Source organism: Myotis myotis, unplaced genomic scaffold, assembly GCF_014108235.1.
Source record: "Myotis myotis isolate mMyoMyo1 unplaced genomic scaffold, mMyoMyo1.p scaffold_m19_p_2, whole genome shotgun sequence".
NCBI classification, from domain to species: Eukaryota; Metazoa; Chordata; class Mammalia; order Chiroptera; family Vespertilionidae; genus Myotis; species Myotis myotis.
The window spans coordinates 47,400,523-47,419,926 of NW_023416324.1; the positions used below are offsets into that span (position 1 = coordinate 47,400,523).

Sequence of the window (19,404 nt, forward strand, 5' to 3'; positions counted from 1 at the left end):
TCCTGGATTCTTCTGTGCCAATGACCAGTAAAGTGTATTGACTCTAGGTTTAAAAGTTAACCTCTTTTCACTACGTACATAGCAATCCTGGTCTAAGCCACACCATCTCTCATCTGAGTTAGTATAAGAACTTCCTAAGCGATGCCCTAGCCTTAACCTTTGCCCTCCTACAGTTCGTTAGTTATTCGCAAGTAGCCACCATCATCCTTTTCACATGCACGTCAGATCATGACACTCTTCTGCTCAAAATCTCTCATTTCACTCAAATCTAAACCAGGGTCCTTGCAGGACCGATGTGACCTTACAATGCCTTCTGAATCTCCCTCCTCCTAGCTCTCTAATTGCTTCTCTAGCCCCTTCCCATCTCCCTCACTCTGCCAGGCTCCCTTGACCTCCTGACTGTTTGCTGTTCTTTGGACAGGATAAGCAAGGGCCTGACTCAGGGCCTTTGCAGGTTGCCTAGATGTTCTTCCTCCAGAGACCCACAAGACTTGATGGTTTATTGCTCTAATGTTACCTTCTCAGATTCACCTTCCTCATCTCCCTGAAACAAAAAAATTCCCCCACCCTTACTGCTAGCACTTCCTAACCCCTTTTTGCCTTATTTTTCTTCTGAACATGTATCAATAAAAGACATACAATATATTTATTTATTTCTACCAATATGTATGGTCCACAAAGTTTGGGATGTTAGCTGACTTGTTCGTTGTTGTTCATTTAGGTAGTATTTTGATGTATAAATGTATTCATTATTTGGTAACATAAGACTGGTTCCTCTTTACTTCCCTGGAATTTTGTCTAAAGTAGTGCTTGGAACATAGTGGGTATTAAATACATATTGTTTAATGAGTGATTAAATAAACAAAAGATACTGTCACCATTATCACCATAAGTTGACAGTGTTTATTGAAAATTTGTTAATTACAACTAGAGCTAGATGCACAGGACACTTCTGAAAATATAAATCGTGCTGACCCACTTTAACAAATAATCTGTCATGTATTAATTAGTACATGAAATAAAGAAATAGAAATATGAAATTAAAAAACTTTGTAATATACGGTTTTAAATAAAAGTAGTCCCAAAGTATAGTCAGTCATTATCATTGAAATCTTCATCTAAAATAGCATTTGGTGGTCTAGATGCCAATATGAGAGGAGGTTTTAAAAGCAGAATTAAATTATCCAGTATATGGTTAATGTTGGTTTGAGAATACATTTTCATTTTGACTTGTGGTCTTAATATGTGCGGTAAAAGAATTAGCCACAAACCAATTAAGAATATGCTTGTGGTTTTCTCTAACTGGAAAATATTCACAGATGCCCTACTTAGTACTTACACGTAGTTGCCATTTTCTGATTTTTACATTTTAATTCTTTTTTAGCATGAGGCTAGCGTGCTTTGTAACAAATTATCCTCTAATTTGTTTATGTAACACCTTACTTCAGAAAGAATATAAGTCAACTATGTAAACACTTGGATTTAACGGCATGATTTGACCCCAGATACAAACAATATAAAATTTCACTTGTTGATATAAAGCAATTTTAAAACTTTCATGTTTATTCTTTTAAATGCATAAAAGTCACATGTCATAAGTACCTTTTAAGTCATAATAATAACTGTTTTTATTTGTTTTTTTGTTAATCCTCACCCAAGGATATTTTTCCATTGATTTTTAGGAACAGTAGAAGAGAGAGGGATATACATAGAGAAACATCAATGTGAGAGAAACAATTGGTCTCATCATTTGGTTGCCTCCTGCAGGAGCCCCGAACAGGGCCCAGGCCGGGGAGGAGCCTGCAACCGAGGTACCTGCCCTTGACCAGAATTGAACCTGGGAACCTTTGGTCCACAAGCCAATGCTCTATCCACTGAGCCACATTGGCTAGGGCAATAACTGTTTTCTAATATGTGAAGCCATGCTCAGTGCTTTCTTATTTAATCTACTCATTTTCTCGTGATAACAGGATGCTATTATTTCTGCTTTACAAATGAGTAGACTGAAGTACATAGAGATAAGTAAGGGGCTTCAACTCTCACAATTTATCGAGGGGCAGAGCGGAAATTTGAACCTAAGTCTGCCTCTAAAACCCAAGTCCTGTGCTTTTCATCACCATGATATGTCCTTCTTGTCCTCTCATGGTGCTCATAGTGATCTCCCTGCTGGTGAGAGGAGAGAGGCAGCACTGGAAAATATATACTGACAGTTAGAAACCTGAGCTGAACAAGATAGAGTAGCTGCTGCCACCTGCACGCTGTGGACCCCTCTCCCCCCACCCTCTGTCAGCCTTAGAGAGATTTTTTGATTGCCTGCTGAGGTTATCCAGCTCTGATAGTGGCAATAAGTTTAAAAAACAGAAATATAATTTATGTAGTAATTTGATTTATAAATGCATTTATTTCATGGTAGTATAAGGCTGGTTCCTCTTTTCCTCCCTGGAGTTTTGTGTCTTAGCAAGCACGTTACTCTGGATTCCAACAATTCTAAGTGTCTGGCAAGTTATAATCCTGGCTGGGGGACTGTGGGGCTGGAGAAATTCAAAAGTTGCTGTATAGACACATAATAGGAACAGGACCCGAAGTGGAGCCCCAGGGATGAAATGCCAGTGATTTATAAAATGTTTCTTCCCCACAAAGCCTATCAAGTCAGTCCCTCAGGACAGAGAGCAGTTAATGATATTAGATAAAGAATCAGGCGGTGCTTGCCTCTGCAGCACTAATACTATGATTGGAACAGCGCAGAAGATGGAGAAGACCCCTGAATGAAAATGACATACAAATTTGTGAAGTGTTCTATTTGTTAAATACAAAAATATAAGGTACTTGTCTTTTCACCGTTGTTCAAATTCCAAGGTTATTTCCCTTCTAAATTAGATTTCTCTATCAAGTTAGGTTTCACAATGTAGTACAATTAACTTAGGAATATACAAGCAATACACCATTGGCAATTAATATAGAGATAGAACCTAGACCATGGTCATAGCTCCCAAAACAGGGAGAAAAGAGAAAATAGTCTTTTAAAAAATGCTTCACTTCTTTGGTTGTCTCTTAAGTGTGGCGGAGAGAAAATTATTAAAAATGGAAAACAGAGCTGTGGCTGGGTAGCTCAATTGGTTAGAGAGTCATCTAGATACGCCAAGGTTGCAGGTTCAATCTCCGGTCAGGGCACATATGAGAAACAATCAGTTAATACATAAATAAGTGGAACAACAGATCAATGTCTCCTTCTCTCTGTCTCTCTCTCCCTCTTTCCTTCCTTCTCTCTCTCTCTCTCTCTCTCTCTCTCCTTCTCTCTCGAATCAATGAATTTTTTAAAATGGCACACAAACAAAGGCAAACTGAGGATATGAGAAAGGCAGCACGCTATTGACAATAATGGAGTAACTGACAAGAAATGCTGATATTGCCTGGCCGGTGTTGCTCAGGAGGTCATGGTTCGATTCCTGGGTTGCAGGCTTGATCCCCAGTACGGGGTGTGCAGGAGGCAGCCGATCAACGATTCTCTCTCATCATTGATGTTTCTATCTCCTTTCCCTTTTGCATTTCTCTGAAGTCAATAAAGATATATTATTTAAAAAATCTTGCAGCATATTGGAGCAGCAGCCCAGCAAAGGACATCTCCCTGGTCTTCTGACTCCTGAGGGGAAAGGAACGAGGAAGGGACTGAGGCCCAGGCCCAGTTCATTCCTGAGTAGAATCACCCCACTTTCAAGGGGGAAAGGAGAGCGAGGGGCAGGACAAGAAGCGGGGACGTTTAAAGACAATTTCTCCTTACAGAGCCAGAAAATGAGGGAGGAGACATTCCCCAGGACTCTCCTCCCCACTACTCCCAACCTCCCACCCCCTTAAAACAGTACAGAGTAAATTTTTTCAAAGATTTAAAAGAGAGGCTCAGACTTTTTGTTCAAGGTAATGTCGGTTAATAAAATGTTAAGTGTCAGCCGTAACAAGCAACTGGACATTTTAACTGGTGGGTTAGAGATCCTCAATTATTCACTTACACAAACTTAGATAAATACAATTGGAAGTGATAATTTAATAGCTCTCTATAGCTCTCATTCCAAAGTGGGTCTCTCTCCTCTATCTTGTCCATCCCCTCATCCAATCAACCACCAGAGCCAGTCATTTCTAACCTCAAAATACGTAGGAGATCTTTTTGACCTGGTCTGCTCTACTTCAAGTTATTTCTTATACTTCCATGCCCCAGAGTATTGAACTTGCTGAACTTTCTCAAAACTGGCATGTCATTTCATTTATTTGTTTCAGAACATACTGTTTTTTCCCTATCTGGAAGATTAGTCTTCCCCTACCTCATCCAAATCTCCTGCGCCCATCACCCCTCACCTCATTCTTATGGTTATCCTACATCTGAGCCCTTGCACTGAGCCCCTGTGAAACGCCCTTTCCCAGAGGGTGCTCATGTGTTTCAAGCTATGTCCAGAGTTGACTTACTCAATAGGCATGGTGCCTGGGGCCCATAATACTTTCAGGAGCCCATGGAAATGTTTAATTTCACTTAAAATCAGAAGGAAAAAAATTAACCGTTCAGTCCGAGAAAATGTTTTAATATGTGATATTAATATATTTGCTTTTATAGCAACAGTTGTAAAATATTATAAAAACACAAGTATGTACACAAATATATAAACACACCTACACACATACATACTTTTTTATTTTTTCTTAATAGAAGGAGTCCATGAAGGCAAAATTGTTTAGGTCCCATGAAAGTCACATTGTAGGCATAGATAGTCTCAAATTTCTTTTTTTAAATTCTCAAAATAAAATCAAGTTTGATCTTTTTTTTTTTTCCCAGTAAATGTTGATTTCTGAAAGCAGGTTAAAAAGGTAGCATCAAAAAATTCAGGAATAATTAATTCAAGCCAAACATAACTGGTAATTATGATCTTTTTTTAAAGTTTAGAGACAGAAGAAGAACAACAATATCTCGCCTCAAATTATATTAACATCTCCACTGATTCATTACAAGGGGGCAAGAAGTATTTGGTTTGGGTCCAGGCTGCAAATGTACTAGGTACGGAGAAGTCAAAACAACTGCAAGTTCACCTGGATGATATAGGTAAAGAATAAGAAATTCTATACCGTATTTACAAATAAACAACTATTTGTGCTGACCTAGTTAAGTGAAGTCTAGATTTAAAAGGAGTTCCCTGAAAGATCTTGTAGATCATGATAAAGAAAACAAGAATTACCCATAATTTCTACATGGGTGTATCTGTTTTTTAAAATACTGATAACTTTTTATGTTCAAGGATTGTTATAAGGCAGTGATTCTCAACCTTCCTCATACCGCGACCCTTTAATACAGTTCCTCATGTTGTGGTAACCCAGAATTTCATTGTTACAAATTGAACATAATTAAAGCATAGTGATTAATCACAAAAACAATATGTAATTATATATGTGTTTTCTGATGGTCTTAGGCGACCCCTGTGAAAGGGTCGTTTGACCGCCAAAGGGGTTGCGACCCACAGGTTGAGAACCGCTGTTCTAAGGGCTATGGGGAATAAAATAGACAAGGTACCTGCTGCCCTAAATATCTTAAAGTCTACCAGGGAAGAGGGAAGGAAATAAGAATTAGAATAAAGTATTATGAGTCTTATGTTCTGAGAAGGGCAGCATAATAAAGAATTTCTTCTGTATGCACTATTGTGGAAGTTATGTTTTTATTTTGAAAAGTTTTACAAAATACATAGAAAATTGTGGAGAATTTTGTAGACATCTTTATCAGCCAAATTTAACAAATGTTAATATTTTTTTGCTTCAGATATTTTTAGACCTTGCCTTTTTTGACTTACAATATAGAATAAATATTTCTATTAGTTTAATCTACAATAGTATTTTAATAAATGTCATTAACTAGTCACTATTGTTGAAGATTTAGACTGTTTTCAAATTTTCACCATTATAAATTATTGCCATGAACAACCTTTTAGATAAAGTTTTGCTTGTAGTTGGTTTTCTCCTGAAGATAAATTCCAAAAAGTAATTTGGCCTTTTACAACTTGAGCATTTTGTAACTGTATCCCAGCTCTAAAGCCAGAGTTCAGCCAATGAACACCAAATGTGAGTCACCTTCTTTGATAATTCTCATTCCAGTTATTCCTGTTTTTATCATAATAGCCCACCCTCATCTGTGGATTTGCTTTATGTGATTTCAGTTATGTGTGGTCAACTATGGTCCAAAATATTAAATGAAAAATTCCAGGAATAAACAATTCACAAGTTTTAAATAGTTTACCATTCTGAGTAGGGTGATTAAGCCTCGAGCCATCCTGTCAAATTCTGCCCAGGGTGTGAATCATCCTTTTATCCAGTATATCCACCCGCTATATTAGTATATACGCTTCCTATTTAGCAGTTACTTAGTAGCTGTGTTGGTTATCAGATTTACTGTCACATTGTTTGTGTTCACGTAACCCTTATTTTACTTAATAATGCCACAAAATGCAAGAGTAGTGATGCTGACAATTCAGATATTCCAGAGAGAAGCATAAAGGGCCTTCTTTAAGTGAAAAGGTAAGAATAGTACAACATTTATTATGAGAGCGCACATTCACATAACTTTTATTGTAATTGTTCTATTTTATTTCTAGTTATTGTTGTTTATCTCTTACTGTGCCTAATTATAAGTTAAACTTTATCACAGGTAGATATGTACAGGAAAAAACATGGTATTCCTAGGGTTTGGTACTATCCGTGGTTTTTGGCATCCACTGGAGTCTTGGACCTATCAGTCCCGGATAAGGAGGATTACTCTATGGAGGATGATTTCAGCAGGCTAACATTTATGCAGCACTTTCTTCAGGCTAGCTGCTATTACACACATCCTCTTATGTAACCCTCACAACAGCTCTATTTGCAGAAGAGATTATAATGTGTACATGAGAAAACTGAGGCTAAGTTGCCTTAAGAAATTTGAGATTGCAGAGCTAAGGAGCTTCTACTTCCAACATCCTCAACTACTATCCTCAGTTTTTATTTAAACACACAGTACAGTGTGTCTGACAATTTTCCTGTTGACTAATAACTTAGGAGATGTGATGCCTTCTTATGGGGTACAACATGGGTATCTTTGGGGGATCACAAAGCTCTTCTTAGTTAATTAATTACTTAATTAATATCTTAATTACTTAAGATATTAATTAATATCTTAATTTCTCAACTTCTGTCTTGACTAATGTCAACTATCTCAACTAACAGTATTAGTCTAAAAATCTGTCATTATGCTCTGAATTTTGGATTTGAAATAAACACTGCTGACTATGGTGATGAAAAATAATTCCATTGCATTGTATATTCTTGGAGTTACAGTTCTCTTGACCATGACCTATAGATTTTAGTAAATTTACATTTTGAGGTAAGACGGGGTAACATGCTCTTACCTCATAATAATTACATAATAATACATAATGTATTATTAATACATAGTTAATAAATACATAATAATTACACATAAAATTTCACTAAAGATCTGGGATGAGGCAAATAGCCCTTTGAAACAAACTGCCCAATGAATAGAGGCGTGCTGCAAATAATTTCTATTAACATTTTACTGCAAGATGGAAAATCCCCAAGGTAACTACAGACACAACACTTCATTTCATGCACCTGGCCTTGGCTTTTGTCTTCCTTCCTCAGACATATCCAAATCCAGAGAGGTTTCTGCCCCCCATGCTCAAAAAGGCCACCATGGGTCCCCAAGGACCTGAGCACAGACCGCAGTTAATGAGTCTGTATGCAACCTCCATCCAGGACCTCCAGGGAAATCAGGAGCTCAAACTCGTAGAGCAGCATTTCTTTGAGCAATAGTTTTAACTGTCAAATGAGCTCTGACAGGCCATGTGCATTTCATAAACAAACCAAAATATTGTCTTATTATCTTCTATTTTTTTCTTGTAAAATATTAAGTAGACCATTCAAGTAAAAAAAAATTCTTTTTACAGAAACAAAAATCAAAAGGTTTATGCCAAAAAGCAAACAGATTCACCTTGATGGATAAAGATGATTAAAGGCTCTCTTATCCACTATCATTTGGGCAATATGATTTTTAGTAACTAAATTAGTAGTAGCAGTGTTACCGTTATTATCATTGTGACCTTATTATGATCATAATATTATTGAACTGTGTTCTAGACAACAAGCCTATCACATTAAGTTCTGGAAATAATCACACATGGTACTGTGCCCATTTTACAGATGAAGAAAAAGATAAAATAATTTGCTCAAGGTTGCATAGCTTAGTAGGACAGCTAGATTTCATCCCAAACTTGTTAACTTGTCATAGTTAATTATCACCACACCTCCCATAAAACAAAAATCTTATCTGGTCGCCACCATCAGCAAATCTGACTTCTTACACTGTGAATAAGGAAGCTTCTTGTTTGGAGCTCCTCCTCCTCCTCTTCCCTCTCCTCCTCCTCCTCCTCCTTTTCCTCTCCTCCCTCATTATCCAGATAATATAACAGATAGAGGACTTCACATAACAAAGCCACCAGAATATTAACAGATGAGCTATTTTCATTTGTGACACTTTAAGAATGAGACATTGCAAGTTAGATAAATGAACTGTTCTATGAAACTGAGGAAAGTGGACTCTCCTGGGAGCAATTTCCACATAATAGCTATGGGATTGGGCTTTAATTACGTTAGAGAGGCTGTGCTGAAAGGCAGGGCTGAGTAATAGTGCAGTAACACTGTACCAAAATGACATGTGAGAGGAATGCTTAACTTCTCTTGTAGAGAAATAAATTAGAATACAGAAAGTGTAGTGCTTTCTGGCTGCCATTTTGAACATTAATGTTCCCCAATGAATAATTATGGGTAAATACATGCTATTTATTTCAATACAAGTAGAAACTGCAAATATGGTATCTACGATGACATGACAGTTTTGGGGGATTTTTGGATTTTTTTCAATGTATAAATATTTCATGGCAGACAAAACTGAATAATATATTGTTTATAGAGAAATACATATGAGCTAGAAAAAAAGCAACAGAATTATTACCAATATATTAAGGATAGAAGCTACCTCTTCTATAAGGGAAAAGAGGTTTGGGAATGGTTGTTTGGCCACCAATCAATGTCTTCCATAGAATCTAATTTGGATTGTTTTCCAAATGGATGATCAGTTATTACATAATATTTGTCATTTACTTCTTATTATAGATATTTTCTTTTATAGTTTTATCATATATTTTATCATATCCTAAGTTCTCTTTTACAGTTGGGTCTAGATTTGACAGTTCTTTAAAAAATGTAAAATAGAGAAAAACAAAACCAAAATAAAAATGTAAAATCTTATGGGAAGGTTTATAACCTAAGCAATGACAACAAAAATTTAACATTTGAGTCTTGTGTAACAAAAAATATGTTCAAGTACATGTTATATAACATATTTATTTTTTAAAATATATAAGCTGATTCAAATCAAAAGGCTTAGTTTAAATCTCTACCATGCCAAGACTCTATCTTAAAGCTGACTTACTGTGATCTGCATTTCTCATAGGACTAAACAGATTTTGGTTCCTCCCAGAATTTTCTTTCTGCAAATGAATGCTTGTGCTGCTGTAGCAGTGGGAGGCAGGAGGGGGTAAATAACACAGCACTAAGGGTGCTTATGTGGTCTCCAGTGGTCTCAGAAGGTCCACTTCCCCGCATAATGTGAGCTTGCTCAGAGCCCCCCATGGGGTCTACTTCCCTGACTCTAGGCATCTCTGAATACTGATTCTGCTTATAAGAAGCACATACTAGCTATAGGAAATCAACTATGGGATTCAGATGATAAAAGTTCTGTACAGTAAGGTCTTTAATTAGACTAATTCTCCTACTACTACTTCTGTCCTGTTCTAGGTTTAGCCCAAGGATTTTATTCTAAGACTGTGCTACTAGAGAGCAAATCTTTAATTTTTATATTTCTCTATAAATCATATACCTGTGCACATAATTTTAGATAATAGTTATTAATAATTAAAAAATAATTTCCCCAAAGGATACTTTCTACATTTAGAATAAGTGAAAAGAAAATGAATTCATAGAGGATATTAAACTTTAACAATGGTCCCTAAAAACACACATACAGTCTTGAGCTTTTTATTAAATAATATAAGTAGAGGGCCCTGCCAGGTGGCTCAGTTGGTTGGAATATCATCCTGTACACCAAAAAGGTTGTGGGTTTGATTCCCAGTCAGGAAACATACCTACGTTGTAGATTCATTCCCCGGTCGGAATGCGAATGGGAGACAAACATCCTCTCTGTCTAAAAAAATCAATAAACATATCCTTGAGTAAGGATTTTTTTAAAAAAAGAATGCAATAATATTAGTAGTAATACATCTAGAAAAGTCATAGGTGTTTTTTTGTTGTTGTTCTAAGCGTGCATGTAGGAGAAATGGAAAGTACCAATGATTCCATTCTGTTTGGACAGGAACAAACTTTTAAGTATTTATATAGTTTAGAAATATAAAGATTTCATTTACACCCTTACTTATAGTAGAACAAAAAACTAGTGAGAGAACCAATCCGAATTTCATTTCCCTTTTAAAAGTTATTTTCATAGAACATAGTGATAATTGGTAAAATCTTAGAGTCTTGTGAGATTTGCTTTGTTCAAATCATACTTTCAAATACAGATTTGTTTTAATGGAAAATAAAACAAGTTAGCAGTAAACATAAATATTCACACAAATTTCCATATAACACCAGAGAATAAAAATAATATTATTGTGAAAGGTTTATATTTAACAACTTATTAAATCAAATTATTTGAAGTAAATTTAGGATGCAAAACATCTCTCCTAAACAGATGCAGAGAAAAAGAACTATCTCCTTTATTTCCTTTTTACATTATTTTGTTAATAAGGCCAGGTTCTGGAATTTCATTAGTTAGGATTATAAGGGTGTGTGTGTGGGGGTGGGGGGGGGGGGGGGGGAGGGTAGGAGGGAGGAAAGACAAGGCTATTAGAGTTCCTTTTAAAAGAACTGAAGAATGGGCTGAAAAGAATTTTACTTAGCAACCCCAGTTGTTTCCTATATAACAGAATAGAAAACAAGGAAAAAAAATCATTAATTATTAACTAGATCATGGAATTATTTTTAGTACTTAAAATTTTTTATAATTTTTAAGGTTTGTTTATTGATGAGAGAGAGAGAGAGAGAGAGAGAGAGAGAGAATATTGATTTGTTGTTCCACTTATATATGCATTCATTGGTAGATTCTAGTATGTGTCACTGACGGGGATCAAACCTAAACCTTGGCATATTGGGTCAATGCTCTCACCAAGTGAACTATGTGGCCAGGGCAGTACTGAGTTTTAACACGTCTGTAGATTGATGAAAAGACACACATTTCTCTCCAGGCAAGTTTTAAATTGCTGGGTTTTTGTTTTTGTTTTTTCGTAGTGATACCTTCTGAAGCTATCATTTTCAGGGTTGAAGATATAAATACTACAGTCCCCAAGACCATAATTCATTGGAATAGTCAAACAACAATTGAAAAGGTTTCCTGTGAAATGAGACACAAGGCTTCAACAAACCGAACTTGGAATGTAAGCTACCTTTCACTATTCTTTAGTATGTAAGTGAATGAAAAAAAGCGCCAACCAACAGTCAGTGACCAGAGGGGACTTACAGTGATCTATTTGACATGTTTTTATCTGATTCTTTGTGTGATATTCATACCACTCTGGTTTTAATAAGGATTATACTATGTTTCCACACAGGGAGATGTTTTCTGAACAGGTCCACTTGCCTTTTGTAAAGTGCTAAATAGTTGAATGTTCAGCTGAGAGATGTCCATCTACTTGTTCTTAGGCCTCAGTCTTGGATGAGTATAAGACATTACAAAGTGAATGTCTACTGGTAGACAAATTAATCATCCTCAAATACCAATGGCAAGTTACCAAGGTCTTAGGAGAGGCATAGGTACAAGGTTCATTAATAAAATCACATCACATGACAGCACCTGTGAACATTAATAAAAACTCACTAATTTGAACTATAGGGTAACATTAGTCTGAGAAAAAAGTTCCAATTTGAAAAGAAATGCAACTTTATTTTTTGTGTGATTACAATGAACTGCCATTTAGTAAAAATAATTAATAAATGGAGTTGCCTGGTTTTGCTTAATTGAGAGTTATTTTTCATGTATGATGGATACATGGATAAAGAAGATGTGAGATATATCTAGTATACACACACACACACAATGGAATATTACTCAGCAATTAAAAAAGAATGAAATCTTTCCATTTGTGACTACACGGGTGGACCTAGAAGGCATTATGCTAAGTGAAATAAGACAGACAGAGAAAAACAAATATCATATGATTTCACTTATATGTGGAATCTGAAAAACAACAACAAAATAAATAACAAAAATAGAACAAAAATAGACCCATTGTAATAGAGAACAAGCTGATGTTTGCCAAAGGGGAGGAAGGTGGGGAGAATGGGTGAAATTAAAGAAAGAAGGAAAGGAAAGGAAAGGGGAGGGGAGGGGAGGGGAGGGGAGGAAAGGAATGAAAAGGAAAGAAAAGAAGAGAAAGGGGAGGAGTGAGGGAGAAGGGAGGGGGGAGTGAGGGGGAGAAAGAGGGGAAGGGAAAGAAAGAAAGAAAACTAAGTTAGTTTTGGATGAACATGATGAGTTGAACATACTCATCCAAATAAAATAAAATAACAACCCTCTCTTTCAAAAAACAATTGTGAGTTATGTATCATGTATAAATTTATCAGTTTTCATGGAGTTAAATGAAACAATGTGTATTTAAAACTAATCTTTGGTGATTCATGTGACTCCAAAGCCTTCTTCTGCTTCAGCTTCATCATTCTGAGCATGAGTTTTGCTGTGGACCAATGTGCTAAAGAGTGTGAAGATGAGGGTAAAACTATATTGACTTCATGACATCCTCTAAAAATTACTCTTTCAAATAAATCCCTGTTGTCAGTTGTTTATTTACCTTGTTCATTTAAATCAGAAATATGAACTTCACAGTTGTTCAGATTACACTTAGATGCGAGTCCATGTGGTGCATTGTTTGGGCAGTAACCAAGTGGCCATGCTGCTGGACTCCTTGCCTGAATAATTATGCATCTGTGTGCACAGCAGTACCACACTTAATGCCTGGGACAGATGAGATAAACACTAAACAAAAATCCACAGCTACTCTTTTGCCTAGGCTGAACTTAGTAAAATTTGAGAACAACCTAAATGAAATTCTTGAGTCTTAGATTTTGAGTTTATAGGGTTTTGCTCAAATAGGACACCTGGGCCTTTGTGTAGTGTGACAGTCATAGGGTGATACTGAGAATAGGAAACTCCTTTATTTGGCAGAAGTAGGAGGAAGTAATAGGCTGTAAGAATGTTTAGAAAATACAAAGGAATTATGTTATCTGTATCTCTGAATAGGTTTTCAGAAACCAGCTGTTTTCTGGTTGAAACTCTTGTTCTCTGCTCCCCCTGGTGGAGATATATATGTCATTGTGAGACTTGGTGACTGGTAAATTTGAGCTCACTTTTCAAAACCTTCTCTTTCAATGAAAACACAACAAAACAAAATCTATGGGACACAGTGAAAGCAGTCCTGAGAAGGAAGTTTATAGCTCTACGGGCCTACCTTAAAAAACAAGAAAAAATGGTAGTAAATCATCTAACTCTACAACTTAAAGAATTAGAAAGAGAGCAACAAGAAAAGCCCAGAGTGAGCAGAAGGAAGGAGATAATAAAGATCAGAGGAGAAATAAATGACATAGAGACACCCCCCCCCCCCAAAAAAAATACAAAGGATCAATGAAACCAAGAGCTGCTTCTTTGAAAGGATAAACAAGATTGATGAACCTCTAGCCAGGCTCACCAAGAAGCAAAGAGAGAGGACCCAAATAAACAAAATCAGAAATGAAAGAGGCAAAATAACAACAGACCCCACAGAAATACAAAGGATTTTAAAAAAAATACTATGAACAACTCTATTCCAACAAACTAGACAACCTAGAGGAAATGGACATATTCCTAGAAAAATACAACCTTCCAAAACTCAATCAGGAAGAATCTAAAAATCTCAATAGGCCAATAACAAGTCTTGCCCCAGAAGGGTGTCTTCAGCACAGAAGTTCTCCCACTGCAGACACAGCTGACTCTCATAGCCAATTGGCCTGGAGGTCAATTCCTCCCAGTGATCCTACAACAATCAAGACATAACTACAAGACTGTGCACAAAGCCCACAAAGGGGTGCACCAAGAGTGTCCACCTCAGGTAATTGGGGAGGCTGAGTCCCTGGGCCCTACAGGACACCTAGCACACAAAACCACTCTACCAACACAGGGAAGCATAAAAAATGCGGAGACAAAGAAACAGGTCACAAATGACAGAAATGGAGGAAAGCAAATGACTGGATATAGAGTTCAAAACCACGTTTATAAGGTTTTTCAAGAATTTTATGGAAACCACCGATAAATTTAGTGAGACCCTGGAGGATATGAAAAAGACCAACTAGAAATTAAGCATACACTGACTGAAATAAAGAATAATATACAGAGATCCAACAGCAGACAAGAGGATCCCAAGAATCAAGTCAAAGATTTGAAATACGAAGAAACAAAAAAGACCCAACTGAAAAAGAAAAAAGAATCCAAAAATATGAAGATAGTGTAAGGAGCCTCTGGGACAACTTCAAGCGTACCAACATCAGAATTATAGGGGTACCAGAAGAAGAGAGAGGGCAAGATATTGAAAACCTATTTGAAGAAATAATGACAGAAAACTTCCCCTACCTGGTGAAAGAAATAGACTTACAAGTCCAGAAAGCGCAGAGAACCCCAAACAAAAGGAATCCAAAGAGGAACACACCAAGACACATCATAATTAAAATGCCAAGAGCAAAAGACAAAGAGAGAATCTTAAAAGCAGCAAGAGAAAGACAGTCAGTTACCTACAAGGGAGTACCCATACGACTGTCAGCTGATTTCTCAACAGAAACCATGCAGGTCAGAAGAGAGTGGCAAGAAATATTCAAAGTGATGAATAGCAAGAACCTACAACCAAGATTACTTTATCCAGCAAAGCTATCATTCAGAATAGAAGGTCAGATAAAGAGCTTCACAGATAAGAAAAAGCTAAAGGAGTTCATCACCACCAAACCAGCATTATATGAAATGCTGAAAGGTATTCTTTAAGAAGAGGAAGAAGAAAAAGGAACTCTTACCATTTGCCACAGCATGGATGGAACTGGAGAGCATTATGCTAAGTGAAATAAGCCAGTCAGAGAAGGATAAATACCACATGATCTCACTCATTTGTGGAATATAATGAACAACATAAACTGATGAACAAGGGCTGATTCAGAGACGGAGAGGCATTGATTGGACTGTCGGGCCTTGGAGGGGAGGTAGGGGAGGGTGGGGGTAAGGGGGAAAGATCAACCAAAGGACTTATATGCAAGCATATGGACACGGACAACGGGGGGGAGTGGGTGTGAGGGCATGAGCGGGGGCCGGGGTAGGGGGTAACATGGAGATAAGGACACATATGTAATATCTTAATCAATAAAAAATATATTTAAAAAAACTGTGATACATCTACACAATGGAATACTATTCTTCTGTAAAAAGGAAAGAATTCCTACCATTTGCAACAGCATGGATGGTCCTGGAGAGCATTATGCTAAGCGAAATAAGTCAGTCAGAGAAAGATAAATATCACACAATCTCACTCATTTGTGGAATATAATGAACAACATAAACTGATGAACAAAAAAAGATCCAGAGACAGAGAAGCATCCATCAGATGCTCAAACCTCAGAGGGAAGGTAAGGGAGGGTGGGGAGAAGGGGGAGAGATCAACCAAAGGACTTGTATGCATGCATATAAGCCTAACCAATGGACACAGACACCAGGAGGTTGAGGGCATGAGTGGGGGTGGGGGGAGCAATGAGGGGGATAAGGACACATATGTAATACCTTAATCAGTAAAAAAAGAAAAAAAACACCTCTTTAATAGGAGCAGACAAATGAAGGAACTGGAAGAATATTTGTTATCCCATTTACCAGTAATCTTCATAACAATCTTTTGTGATAGGTAGTATCAGCTCCATTACAGACTGGACTTAAAAGAGGTTAAGACAGGTTCCCCAAACTTTACAGTTAGTAACTAAATGCCTCTCACAGATCTTACTAATACATCCTTTTGGGCATCCCCAAAACTATTTGGAAAATGAAAAAACAGGTTTCAATCAAAAACCTGTATCCTATCCATTCTGCTATGATTCTTCCAAATGTAACCACTTACATAGAAAAAGATGAATTACTATTTCTATCCTGATGACCCAAATCCAGTCAGTAACAGCCAGAGTGAAGCTTTGTGTTTTACATATGCTACCCCTATCAATTTTGTCTGGGTCAGGCATAAGATGCTATCTTTGCCTCCATGTAGGGAGACAGGAAGTCAGAGTCAAGAAGAGTGGGAGGACACAAAGGACTACAGATTCACTTTTCCACCTTGGCTCTGCCTCCATCAGACATTGCTGGAGGGAGGTACATCCAGGCGCCAGGCAGCTACCAGGAAAGCCTTGCGGCTAAGCACACAGGCTCTTGAGTTCAATGCCTGGCTCTGCCTCTTTAGTTGTGCAACCTTGGGCAAGTTCCTTATCTCCTCTGTGCCTCATTATTCCTATACCTAAAACCGGAATGAGATAAGCACTTACCTCACAGGGTTGTGGGGATGATCAAATGCTGTAAGAAGCTAGCCCAGAGCCTGGAATGGAGTTAATGTCCAGTGAATGGGGGCTGTTGTCATTATTCTTCATCTTAACCTCCAGGAGAGCCAGGCAGCAGGCTTGATAGAGCAAAGGAAGCCCACCTGGAAAGCAAAATCAGTGCATTGAGAATGCTTTTCAGCCCCTTTTAGCTAAGCTGCATATAGACTGTGAGGTGTCAGCCAGCCCTCCAGGTGATCCTCTAGGCCAGGGGTGGGCAAACTTTTTGACTCGAGGGCCACAATGGGTTCTTAAACTGGACCGGAGGGCCTGAATGAAAGCATGGATGGAGTGTTTGTGTGAACTAATATAAATTCAAAGTAAACATCATTACATAAAAGCGTATGGTCTTTTTTTTTTTTTTTTTTTTTTTTTTTTTTATAGTTTTATTCATTTCCAACGGGCCTGCTCTAGGCTGACACTGTGGGGAGAATATTTATTTACCTTCTTGGTTATCTTCTTGGACTGTCTTCCTGGCATCTCAAACTGTGTCAAAATTTGAGCTCAGTCCTCAGCAATCCTTGCCCACTGCTGTGTACTGTTTGCCATGTTGAATACACCCAACTGTTTACAAGTATATTTCCCCATCATGTAATTGTGAGCCTCTGGAAGACAGGGCTGTTCTATACTCTAGTATCTACACTGATTCTTATAATGTCTAGTTCACATAGATAATACTATGAAACATGAACTATTATTGTTTGCCTTTAATAGTGCCTAGCAGCAATATAGTAATTTAAGGAAATTTTCCCAATAAGTTTGAGTAAATGGATTAATGGTGACACTTCTCTAATTACACAAGACCAAGGTATTGACAAACTTTTTATTCAAGGTACAAACAGTAAACAATTTAGGCTTTGCAGGCCATAAGGTCTCTGTCCCAACTACTGAACTTTGCATGGGCAGCATGAAAACAGACGCTAAGTGAGTGGACATTGTTCCGTTCCAGTAAAATTTTATTTTTGGACACTGAAGTTTGCATTTCATACAATTTTCATGTATCATGAAGTAGTCTTCCATTGATTTTTCTTCCAACCACTTAAAAAATGTAAAGCCCATTCTTAGTTCATGGGCCCCACAAAACCAAGTATTCGTTCTCTCCCTGGAAAGACTAATAGAACAATACACAGATAGCAGAGGGCCAAATCCTTGGCCTTTGCATTTCAAAAGTGTAAATGCTGGTAAAAGACAGAAGACTTGGAAGAGATTAGTCATGACTAAGTTTCCCAATAATCATGTCCCTTCCCTCCTCCACCAAACAGTAGATAAAGATGGCCTGAGCAGCAAGAGCTAAAACTGGCCAGGGCCAGGGGTAAGAGGGAAGAATCAAGAGTTAAGACACTGGTGAGTCAGAAAAGGGTCCCCTGCCCCTGGGCCATGTACCAGGTTGGGATTTGAAGGAAGTCAGGATTATAGAACTCTCTGAATAGGTTTGAGATTCTCCTTCCCTCCACAAAAGGATGCTCCCAGAAACTTAGAAGAAACCGTAAGAAAAGATGTACCGGAAACTGATGGAGATTCTCTATGCCCTCACCTAACTAGAAATTAACTGCTATAAAAAATAAAGTCTTATTTCTTGCACTTGAGATCATCCCCTTGCCATGGGTGCTCAATTAGGTCTAGCCCTCAATGTTCATTTCAGCCTCTGAAAATAGCATCTTGAGGTGTCATCTTATGGTTGCAAGGCCCTAAGCAGTTACCTGGCTTGTCTAATGCTAGAAACAACTCTGCTAACAGTTCTGCAAATTTTTTCTCTCTTGTTTAGAATTCTGGCTATACTTTAGGGCACTTCCTCAAGAGGACTTATCTATAAATGTAATGGCAAGAGACATATTAGAGAATAACAATTCCCTTCTGAGAGAAACTATGTTAACTTAAAAAAACATTGAAACCTGTAAAGAATTTTTGTGAGTTTATTTGAGCCAAACTTTTGACATATGCCAGGAAGCAAAACCTCAACAAATTGAGATAATGCTCGGGAGAATGGTGGGTTACATCTGTATTTATACATTACAATCAAAGGAAAGGGACATAGGTGGGTTACATGAAATCCATTGGTGATAGACTAGAGAGGCGGGAGAAAGCGAAGCAGGGAAACCCCTGGGATTGGATAAAAAGTAAAATGATAGACACATACTTAGGTGGGTGTAGGAACAATTAACATAACAATGAAGGAATTAGTTGTATTTGTCCTGGAGCCCAGCACATTAGATTGTGCCCCAAGGGGTCCAGAAAAAGGGAAGTTACAAGTTACCCAGACATTTCAAGGGTATGTTATTATAGATGCAAAAAGACAGATAGGCTCAGTTAAGGTAAAGGTTGACCTTGTCAGTGAGGATACCGGCCTAGGACATAACTACCCACCATAACTGCTTTTAGTTAAAGTTTCATTTCAGACCATCCTTTGTGGTTACTTTAGGCCTCTGAGTTTGCAAGACCGCCATGAAGGCCTTTCCCGAGCGTATTAGGTTAGCATGTGGCCCCTTTCATCCACACTAATATGAAGAAGAATGCAGTTGAAAGTCAAACTTTTGGCACAAATAAAATGTCTCCTGGAACCCAGGAGACCCCAGGGGTCACCAGTCATGTTTACATAGCAGAGCATTCCATAGAGACATATTTTCAATGCAT

General features: G+C 37.5%; 1 protein-coding gene across 1 annotated transcript in view; it reads left to right on the forward strand.

The window, feature by feature from the left end:
* The window catches only part of IL23R (interleukin 23 receptor), a 69,649-nt gene that overhangs the window by 18,597 nt on the left and 31,648 nt on the right, over positions 1-19,404 (forward strand). Inside the window, exons 5-6 of the mRNA XM_036351805.1 lie at positions 4,923-5,083; positions 11,428-11,573. Of these exons, the coding sequence (XP_036207698.1) occupies positions 4,923-5,083; positions 11,428-11,573 (307 nt within the window). The remainder of the gene's footprint in view (positions 1-4,922; positions 5,084-11,427; positions 11,574-19,404) is intronic.